The sequence below is a fragment of the Nannospalax galili genome, unplaced genomic scaffold (genome assembly GCF_000622305.1).
Source record: "Nannospalax galili isolate Female #2095 unplaced genomic scaffold, S.galili_v1.0 scaffold610, whole genome shotgun sequence".
NCBI lineage: Eukaryota > Metazoa > Chordata > Mammalia > Rodentia > Spalacidae > Nannospalax > Nannospalax galili.
The window spans coordinates 634799-646200 of record NW_008329141.1 but is presented as its reverse complement, the minus strand read 5'-3'; the positions used below and the strand labels follow the sequence as shown (position 1 = coordinate 646200).

At 42.4% G+C, this 11402-nt stretch overlaps 1 protein-coding gene across 1 annotated transcript in view; it reads left to right on the top strand.

Moving 5' to 3' along the window:
- Sgo2 (shugoshin 2) overlaps positions 1–11402 on the top strand; it is a 43051-nt gene that overhangs the window by 11793 nt on the left and 19856 nt on the right. Inside the window, exon 5 of the mRNA XM_029563565.1 lies at positions 3635–3720. Within this exon, the coding sequence (XP_029419425.1) occupies positions 3635–3720 (86 nt within the window). The remainder of the gene's footprint in view (positions 1–3634; positions 3721–11402) is intronic.

Below are 11402 nucleotides of genomic sequence, written 5' to 3'. Positions count from 1 at the left end.
TCACAGAGACATTTCAACTTTTGCATTTCTCACCAAACTCATTTTTTTTTTTGAGGTTTTGGTTTGAGATATTTTTCTCTTTTTTAAACCTTTGTCTCTGACTTTTCAGTCAATTCTTATAGCTTTGCCTTCTCCCACGGCTTATGATCCTCTTTTACCACCATAGCCAGCGGGTGCTCATCTCTTACCTGAGTGTTGTGGTAGCCTCCACACATGACTTATTCTGCCCTTGCATGTCTTCTCTCAGCTTAGTAGACAGGGGATCTTGGTTTTGGTTTTCTTTTTGAGACAGGGTCTCCTTGTAGCCTCAGCTAGCCTGCAGCTTGCTGTGTAGATCAGGCTGGCTTTGGTCTCAGAGATCTATTTGTTTCTGCCTCCTGAGTTCTAGGATTAAAGGCCTATGTCACTACACCCAGCCTTAGAGGGAACTTTAAAAATTGTTCATCTTTTCCTAAAACCCTCTGGTAATTTCTCAGCTCATCCCTTGGCTGATTTGATCTGAAAGTTGAGTCTTGTTTCTTTAATCTACTGCTCTCCCTCTTCGTCTAATCTCTAACCTCTCCGCTATGTCTCCTTCCATCCCCCCAAACAGGCAAGCTGCCCCCACAGTGCCTGAGTGCTTGTTCTTCCTTCACATGGTGAGCTCTTTTCTCTCAAACGCTGACTCAAAGTCAATTTAGTGACGTTGCCCTGAGCAACTCTGCATAAATATGAGTATTCCTCTACCTTACCCCAGTATTTCCTATCCTGTTTTCCGGTGTCAGTTTTGCTCTGTAGCACTTATAGCACCATATAACAGAAGCCTACTCATTAAGTCTGTTTATTGTTCATCCCACCAAATGTAAACTTGAGTGCAAGTTTTATTTATAAACAGAGTAATATCTAAAGCATAGAGAATGCAGCAAATACCTTAAAGTCTTTTAAAGTGCTTTTCTATAAGGAATGAGGCCTTTTTTTAAGAGTGAGGTACATATTTGTCTTGTAATCCCTATGTTATTGAACTTTGAAAAAAATTTAAATTAAAAAAACCTAAGTAATATAAGACTCCCTTTTAGCATGATGATGTTCAAATAGTCTTTGTTCTTAGGTGTCTTCATGTAATTTCTTATTTTTGTGACTTTTGCAATTTTGCATTTCTGGAATAGACCTCAGAAATAATTTGTTCTTTTAACATGCTGCTGAGTTATTTGTTCCATCAACGTTGTTCTGGAATTTTCTATTGTTATTCATGTGAGAACTCTTTGTAGTTTTATTTCTATGTGATCTTTAGCATTGATACATAATGTTATTTATGTTCAAGCTGATTAAAAATTGCATGTTTTCCTTTTCCTATCCTCTGGAGAAGTAATGTAATTGTAGCAGGTTTTCTTCAGTGGTTTGGTAGAATCCTTCTGTGGAACTCTCTGGACCCTGTAACTTTTGGGTGGGAATAGGAGCTCATTGGTAGCTTAATTCTTTCTACAGATATTAGTCTGTGTTGGAATATGTCTGCCTTCTGTGGTCAGTTTTATTAAATTATCTTTCCTTGGAAAATTGTTCATTTTATCTAGGTTTTTACATTGATTTCCACAGAGGCAGCCTGCTTTGTTTGGCATTCTTTTAATTTTGTCTATTTCCCCAAATGACTAACTCTGTGTTTGTTGTTTTCTCTCTTTTTATCATGATATGGGTTATTACAGTTTTTCTGTTTCATGGTGTTCTTTTAGAAGAATCATCCTTTTAATTTGAGTTCTATTTTGGTGTTTCAAATCTATTGGCTTTCATTTTTATCTTTGACAAGTACTGTTTCGTGTGATTCCTTTTATATTATTTTTCTAACTCTGAATCACTGCTCATGCCATGATTTTTTCTTCTTTCCAGTCTCTGCAGGCACATGTCAGTTCTCCCCCAATGCGTTCAGTTTTCTTTTGTTTTCATTCAGTTTTAAAAATACTGGCTTTGTGTTTTGGTATACTATCTTTGTATTTATTTGGGGGGATTCACTCAGTGTCTTGGATTTGTAGGGTGATATCTTTGGCAGGTCTGGGGCATCCTCAGATATCTTTCCAGCTCTCCCCTCTCCTTCTGGGACTCTAACGATACAAATGTTTATCATTTGTTATTTTTCCCAAGTTCCCAACTGTCTTAGCTTTTTCGTTTCTTTTTTCTCTCTTGTTCAATTTGGGTAACTTCTGGTGTTCTGTCTTCAGGTTCACTGGTTTTCATTTCCTGCCTCTGTCCTGTTTTTTTTTTTTAATATTTTATTTATTTTATGTGTATAAGTGTTATGCCTACATGTAGGTAAGTGTACCTGTGTCATGCAATGCCTGTGGAGAACAGAAGAGACTGTTGGATCCCCTAGAACTGGAGTTACAGACAGTTGTTAGTTGCCATGTGGGTGCTGGGATTTGAACCCGGGCCTTCTGCAAGAACAGTAAGTGTTCTTAACCTCTGAGCCATCTCTCCAGCCCCATGTCCTGTGTTTTTGCTATGGACCTGTTTGAATTTTATTTTGGTTGTTGTATTTTTTGGTTTTAAATTTCCATTTGATTCCTTCACAAATTCTGTTTGCTGGTGCTTTCTATTTCTTTGCTGAGACTATTTCTTCATATATTTTAGACAAGTTAGTAGGTGCTTATTGAAGAATTGTTATGATGGTCGCTTATATTCCTGCTAGACAGTGCCAACTGTTTGTGTCATCCCCACAGCTGTGTCCATGGGATAATCTTCTTATTCAAATTTAGATTTTCTGACTCTTGATATGATGAGCAATTTTCTGTTGTATCTTGGACATTTTAGGTATCTTCTGTTATGACACTTTAGGTCATCTTTAAATCTTTTTCAGCAGACCTATGATTCTATATTGATGATAAAGGGAGGTATTGCCTAGTTCCAAGTGAGGATCAAAACTTAAGCTGCCCATCTCTCTTCTCGTGACAGCATTAGGGAGATGCCACATAGCATATGTACTGTCTAATTTTATGGTCTTTAATTAATTTATAAACATGTCCACGTCATACAATTTAGAAAGTATAGATTTGCAAGAATATAAAAGATGTAATGAGTTTAACTTTTATATATTCGTGACAGAATCCAGTAACATAATAATACAGCATATGCTGTACATAACATAAATATAGTAGACAAGAATATATTACATGTAGGTAGAACTATCTTGTGTATGTGTGGTAGTTATACATGTATATTTGTTTCTATTTGTAGAAAGTTTAGAAGGTTACTTAAGTAACATATCAGGAGTGATTATCATTGGAAGGCATGATTAAGGAAGAGCTGTCTTAATCTTATCATTACATTATTCTCATTCAACTATTAAAAGCTAATGCAAAGACTGGGATGTAGCTCAGTGATAGAGCACTTTCCTAACCATGCACAGGGTCCTGAGTTTAATCTGCAGCACTACACACACACACACACACACACACACACACACACACGCAGAGGTTAGCGACACACACACACACACACACACACACACACACACACACACACACGCAGAGGTTAGCACAAGAATTGCTTTGTTGCTTTGTCTATTCTGTTATTATTGGAATTATCCTGGTTCAATTTGCTATTTCAATAACAAGTGTGATGTAATAACTTTTTTTCTTACCATTTTCTTTGTTCTATTCAAAAATAGTTCCATCAAAGTTCTATTCTACTGACAGCTAGCAAGAAGAAAAGGATTAGTAAACAGTGCAAGTCGATGTACCTTCCATTTGCAAGGTAATTAATATATAATATGCTGCTTGATGAAAATGTACATTCTATTTGGCATATGCTAGTGTCTATGTAGAAGTCAAATTACTGGAAATATATATGTGGCCTTAGAAGAAACTGCCAAAAAGCTTTCTAAAGAAGTTATATCAGTTTATGTTCCTAGCAGCAATATATGAGAATTCCTGTCCTATATCCTCAGTACTGCTTGCTTTACCCATTTGGGAGCTGTGTAGTGGCATTAAATTTAGGTTTTATTTTTATTTCCTTGACAGCAAATGAAGTTAGACATTTGTTCATGCGTGTTCTTTCTTTGGAGTGGTTAGTTATTTATTATTTGGTGTTTAACAGGTATTCTTTACTCTGTTGCTTGACTCCTCACTGCCTCTTTTTTCAGTTAAACCTCTTTTTTTTTGTCTCCAACTCTAAATGATATCTTTAGATGAACAGAAATTCTTTATAAAATCCAATTTGTGTGTTTGTGTGTGTATGAATCTCTCACTGTTCTGATTAATGCTTTCTGTGACACTTTACTGATTTTTACTAATTGCAAGGTCATTATTCTCTTTCCTCCCAAAAGCTTTATTAACTTCCCTTTTAAGTTTTTTTTTTTTTTTTTTTTTTTCACAATTATTTTATTAGAGGGCTAGAGAGATGGTTTAGCAGTTAAGAGCACTGGCTACTCTTCTAGGGAACCCGGGTTCAGTTCCCAGTACCCACATGGCAACTAACTTCAGTTCCAGGGATCCAACTCCTACTCATACACATAAAAATAAATTAAAAATAGTTGACTATTAAAAAATTATTAGCATGTGTGTATATGTGTGTGAGGAGGAATGCTCCCATGTACCACAGGATATACGTAGAAGCCAGAGGACTTCATGGAGTTCATTCTCTCCTTTCACCTTTACATGGGATTTATAGATGGAACTCAGGTCACCAGGCTTGCATAGTGAAATGGGGAGGAAGACCGTCTCCTAGAGGATTCTTAGTCTCATTCATAAAAGAATTTAAGAATGGAGCCAAACGGAAGCTTTTACAATTTTATTAGAATTTTAAAGAAAAATCCTCGGGGCAGGCAAGCTGGTCATTTGGCAGCTGCCTGGAGGAGGTGAATGGTGTGGAGAAGGAAAGAAAGCCACGAAGCCATGCAGGTTTAGAGCCGCATGACATGGCTTTAGAGAAAAAGTAAAGAAATACAAAATGCTAGGGGTAACCCAAAGCATTAAAGAAAACATGTTTAGAAAAGGGATGTGAAGAAGAAAAGGAGAAATGATACTTTTCTGAATTCTTCAGAAAAATGAGCAGACTTACAGAGACATGTCTGTAGCTGGGTCGGGGAGTTCTGCACTAGGAGGCAGGATTCCAGGCAGGAAAAATTCACTATCTCATTAACGCCCTAGGTATTCCACCCATCTGTGTAGCATAACTTAAGGTGAACTCACCTTCCTAGGGGTGGTCCTATGACCAGATGATTGACCAGTGAAATTGGAAAGGTAAGTCTTCCAACAGATAAGAGATTTTATAGTCTTGACCAGTTAAATTTATGGGGCTTTTTGCTACTCTAACAGTAGCAGGTACTTTACCCACTTAGCCACCTCCCCAGCCCCCTTTCACATTTAGATTTTCAGTATCCTTGGGATTGTGAGTGTGATATGAGGGAAGGGTCATTTTTTTTTGGTTATTATTATTGTTTGGTTGGTTGGTTGTTTTAGTGTGGAAATTCCATTGACCTGGCACCATTTATTGAAAACACCATCCTTTCCCAACCTGATTGCCATGTCATCTATATCATAATTAGCTGACTGGCTCTGAAAGGGTCTGTTTCTGAACTCACTATTCTAGTACATGAGCCTTTTTGTCTCTACCACACTGCCTAAATGATTAGCTTTAAAGTAAGCCTTGTTTTTTCAGTCTGGATCTCCATCTTATTCTTTTATTTTTCATTCTTGGACCTTTACATTTCCATATGCATATTAGAATTAGCTTGGCAATCTGTATAACACATACACACACATACACGCACACAGAGAGAGAGAGAGAGAGAGAGAGAGAGACACACACACAGAGAGAGAGAGAACAAAAAAGAAAGGGAGATAGAGAGTTTGACTGGGAATATGTTCAGTTTGAGGAAAATAGACATTTTATACAATTGTTTCATCCATAAATATGATATATTGGTTTATTTAGCTAGTATGTATTTTCTATATTGTAGTTTTTAAATACAGAATCCTGTTTATTCCTACTTACTTGATATTTTAAATATCCTGAATACTATTTTTTTCATTTGTTTGCTTTGTTTTGTTTGAAATGTTGGGGTACAGGGTTTGGGAATGATTGGAGACTACCCAGTATAATTCGAAATTTAGAAAATTTTATTGAAAAGCATTCCAATTCTTGAATGACCAGTCGGGCACAGACTCCAGGAGGCCCCTACCAACAATGATTTTTATTGGGTACTCTTGAAAAAGCCCATGCAAACTGGGCGACCCTTGAATTAATTGGATAACTCTGAATTCCTTGTATGGGGGGAAATTTCATTGGTTGTAGTCATGGTCAGCTGCCTGGAATGTTTCAATCTTTCCTTTTATAGTAGGATGTCCATATCGGCCTCTGGATGCCCTTTATGGTCAGGAATTTCAATTGGTTTCTGTTAGACTCAGATAAGCAAGGCATGTCTGGGCTTGCCTGATCTCAGCCTGCAGTATGAGACAAAGGAGATTTAGCAGAAACTTAAGGCTGACAAGATGGAGGCTGCTAAAAATGGGACCCAGTGTGACCTGGATCCTTCATTTCCCCCTTGAGTTGTAACATGGGTTAAATCTTTAAACCAAATCTTTAAGTCATAGCAAGCAAGTAATTATACAGAAGCTAGATGTTTTGCAGTTAACAAGCAGTTGTCTGGGGTAAGTGCCCCTCCTGGGCTACTGGGTTGTACTGAGCACGGAGGACAATCAGTTGGATGGTCTGCAGCTGGTTCCATATGAACCTGAGGAGGGCATTTATCAGACAGGGTCCACATGTAAGGGCAATCAAGAATAACATCAGGGTCCCTGCTAGTGCTGTAATAAGTGTAGTTAACCATGTTAACCCTGTGAATAAGGATTCATACCAGTTTTGTTGCTGGAGCCTAGCATCTTCCCATTCCTTTAGGTGTCTGCGGACCTGGGCTAGACACTGTCTGATTACACCCGAGTGGTTAACATAAAAACAATATTGTTCTCCCAGGGCAATGGAGAGACTGCCTCTCTCCAGAAAGAATAGGTCTAGGCCTCTTTGGTTCTGTAGGGCTACCTCAGCCAGGGAGGAAAGGGACTCCTCTAGATGCTTGACTGACTCCTCTAAGGCCCGTAGGTCTAAATCTATAGCTACCTGAAGAACCCGGTAATTCTGGTCCTGTATAATTTTGGCTGATGTTCCCACTCCAGTGGCGGTGGTGACCCCAATTCCCAGTAGGGTGGAGAGCACTATTGCTCTTGTTCCTATGGCCCTCCAGTGTCTCAGCAGGGAGGTGGAGTGGACTTCTATCTCTATATTAGACCTATAATAGAGGTGGGGGACCAGCTGTACCAAGACACAAAAATCTCCTGCATAGTTAAGTATGGTGCAATGGGGACAGGTGGTGAGCCCAGAAGAACAGGCCCACCATGTGGAATTATTGGGGGACACATAGGCGACAGACTCACTCGGGGGGAGTTGAGTGGTTGAGTTACAGAGATGTTGATATGAAGGGGGACTCTGCCAGTGCCAGCTGGCCAAGACGGACAGTACCTGAAAGGGGGAGTGAGGATTGAAAGAAAAAACAAGAGACAGAAAAGATACTTGGGAGGGCTGTCAGTAGAGACTGCAGCCCGGGTTTATTTCAGCTCCGCCTTTTTATACAGAAGAACTCCATTAGTTTCAACAGCTATTTTTCCCATCTGTATCTGAGGGTCAAGGAGCGGTCAAATACTTGTTTTGTGAGCTCCACCATATAAACACATTCCTCCTGATTTGGCAGATTAGGTACTGGTGTGCAAAACACAAACTCAGTAAAGAAGCCTGCCACAGCTTATGTACATAATGGATTAATAGCTCCCAACAGGAATCTACCCCACTTGGGGTATAATTATAGCAAAGCCCTCGTCCAGTTACTATGATGAGGGTGAGGGTGAGGGTTCGTCTCCCATCAGGAGGGCCCATCCTGCAGGCAGAGGCATCGGTGGTCAGAGAGTAACTTCCTAGAACAGCTATGCCATCATAGTATGGGGTCCCAAGGTCCAGACAGAGTCAACAACTTTTAGTTAGGTTAGCATTGGTATCATTGAGGAATAGGAAGGCTGCATCTACAAGAGCCAACGGACCTGGTGCTGTCGGTAACAAAGATGGAGTAGGAAATAGGCGATTAATTAGAGTAGGAGTAGTGAGGATTCTTTCAATAGACGGAGACCTGCTAGGGGTCGGGGCTTGGATGGCAACAATCTGGTGTACTGGCAACACAGGCTTGGGGTTGGGGGCTGGCCATTGGAGCCTGGGGCCCATGGAGGCTGCCTGTACCTGTGTAACTGAGAGGCGTAAACAGGATTCCAGGAGAACCTGGGTCATTATGGCACTGCATTCCCCACGTGTGTCCATGATACCATAGAGGCAGGGTGTCGGGATGCTTGCCTCATGGGGTGAATTTCAAGATAACTGGGTTGCATTTGTTGGAGCATGGTCCCTGGAACGTAGTCCCAACTGGCAACCATCCCTGGGAACAACTCCCAGGTACCCTAGTAACTGTAATAAGGTCATCCTTAACAGGGGCTTTCCAGTCAGTATCACCTGTTGAGACACATGGCAAAGACTGGCAGAAAAAGTAATCTGGTCCTCCGCTTCCCGACTGTCGACTGTCGCCTTGAAGTCGAATCCCCAGGACAAACATACCAGCATTTCATTCGGAGTTCATTTCGTGTGGCTGGCCAGTTGCATCTGTAGGGGAAATTACCAAGGCAGTACATCTCGGGTTCAAACCACCTGGGAGGAATGCAGCTCCCCAGGCTCCTAGCTCCCCAGGCTCCATCTAGGAGATCTCAGGGTTCAAAGGTCAAGTCAAGGTACCAGATGTGGGGAGGGGGCGCAGTTGAGAGACAATCTTCTCCCTAGCCCTAGTAACAGTGTTGGTGAGGACCCAGGTCAGGTTCTGAACATTGTGGGGAGATCCGGAGTATCCTAGGAGACATGTGGGAAAGGAAAAAGAGAGCGAGAGAAAGAGAAAGAAAGGCTCGAGACAGCTGTGAGCCTCAACTTGAGAGGATTGTCTGGTGTACGAGTCACTCTCCATCTTTTGTCTGGGCCATTGGGGCGTCTGTCTGGCACTGGTTTTAGATGACTATAATGAACCCAGGTCTTGATACCATCTATCTTCACCGCTGTCAGTGTAGTCAGGATCACGGTGTGGGGTCCTTTCCACCTGGGGACGAGGGTCTCCTTGTGATGTCGTTTGACCCAGATAAGGTCCCCAGGTTTAAACTCGTGAGGTCGGATGGGGGTAGCTCGTATACGTGTCTCAACAAGAGGAAGATATTATTCTGTGCTGTCTGCAGTGCCTGGATGGATTTAAGAAATTGAAATTCAGACATCTCATTTATGATATCAGAAGGCAGCTTTGGGAGCAATGGGGGGGGAGGTCTTCCATACATAATTTCATAAAGGGTTAAACCATACGTGTAGGGGGTATTCCTGACCTGGTATAAGGCAAAAGGAAGGAGGCCCACCCAGTCCTCACCAGTTTCCAAGGTTAATTTGGTCACGGTCTCCTTAAGGGTCCAATTCATTCTTTCTACCTGATGTGAACTCTGGGGATGATAAGCACAATGCAATTTCCAGTTTGTCCCCAATGCTTTTAACAGTCCCTGTGTCTCCTTAGAGACAAACGCAGGTCCATTATCTGATCCTATGACTGAGGGTAGGCCATACCTTGGGATTAGTTCATCTAAAATCTTTTTGATCACTGTTGATGCTGTTTCCCCTTTTGTGGGGAAAGCTTCTACCCAATCGGAGAAAGTATCTACAAACACTAAGAGATAGCGATAACCATACTTACCTGGTTTTACTTCAGTGAAATCTACCTCCCAATGGGCTCCAGACAGAGTTCCTCTCTCTCTTTTTCCTGAGGGGCCATTCATCCTCCGGGGATTAGTGGCCTGGCAGGAAATGCACTTGGCCAAACAACCTTCTATCAAGGGTTATAAATTGAAAATCTTATATGGGGTTAAGAGTTCCCTTAATTTTCTCTGTCCCAGATGGATACCGTGATGGAGTCCTTGAATCAGGGTCATGGCCAATTCCTGGGGTAGGATTATCTGGCCGCCTGAAGTATACCTCCATCCTTCTCTGGTTCTTGTATGAGACAAAGAGGTGAAATTGTCATCATCTTCCTTTGAATAAGTTGGTTGGTCTGGCAACATGGGAGGTGGCAGAGCTATCATCAAGCTTAGTTTGTAAGGCTGCCTCCCTGGCAACTTGATCTGCCCTCCTATTTCCTTGGGCCTCAGGAGAATCCCCCTTCTGGTATCCAGGACAATGAGTGATAGCAAGCTTCTGAGGCAACCGGAGGGCAGAGAGCAGGATTTCTTGTTTATTTTTAATAGTCTTTCCCTCTGCTGTAAGTAGGTCCCTTTCTTTATAAATGGCCCCATGGACATGAGGTGTGGCAAAGGCATAGCGGCTATCCATATAGATGTTAACAGTCTTGTCCTTTCTCAACTCTAAGGCCTTGGTTAAGGCAATCAGTTCAGCCTTCTGGGCCAAAGTCCCAGGCGTTAAGGCAGTAGCCCAAATAGTCTCAGGGTGACTACTGCTGCCCCCGTATACCTGGTTCCTTCTCGGATGAAGCTCCTGCCATCGGTGTAGAAGGTGTCATCTGGGTCCCTCCATGGCACATCAGTCGAGTCTGGTCTAATTCCATGAATTTAATGCAGGATTTCAATGCAATCATGTATGACTTCTGTGTCCGGCTCTGGCAGTAGGGTAGGTGGGTTGAGCAACATGCCGGGTAGGAACCTTATGTGGGGCAGGTTGAGGAGCAAGGCCTGGTAATGAGTCAGTCTGGCATTAGTCATCCATTGGTCTGGTGGGCTTTTGAGGACTCCCTTGATAGAATGAGGAGTAGTGATGGTCAAGGGCTGCCCCAAAGTCAGTTTGTTGGCATCCTTAACCATCAGTGCTGTGTCAGCAGTGATGCGAAGGCAATTGGACCATCTGGCCACCACCTATGGGCGCCTGCGCTCTCTCTCTGGGCGCAGCCGTATGTTCACTCCCTGCGGGTCTGCAGACTTCCCGGCGGCTGCTTTGGGTCCGCGCCTGGGCTCGGCACCTCGGGTCCCGCGTCTCTGGGAGTGGCGGTAGCTGATGACTGCCGCAGTTTCTCTTGCTGCTGAGCTTTCCCTGCTACTGGAGTGTTTGTCCAGTCGAGATCCCGTCCCTAATACACCCGTATGCCTTTCCTCAGGATAGTGGGGCTCCTGGCCACTGAACCCCACAGGGAAGAGACACGAGGACGGCGAAGCTAGCGTGTCCTTGGGTCGGTAACGGAAGGTGCTGCCCTCCGGAGGAATTAGGTCACCGGTACACAAGACTCAAAGGCTCAAGGCTTAGTTTTAGTCTGTACAGCTTTATTATCTGAGACCCAGTTCTCTGATATCTCTGATCTCCCTGAATTCCTGGGCCCG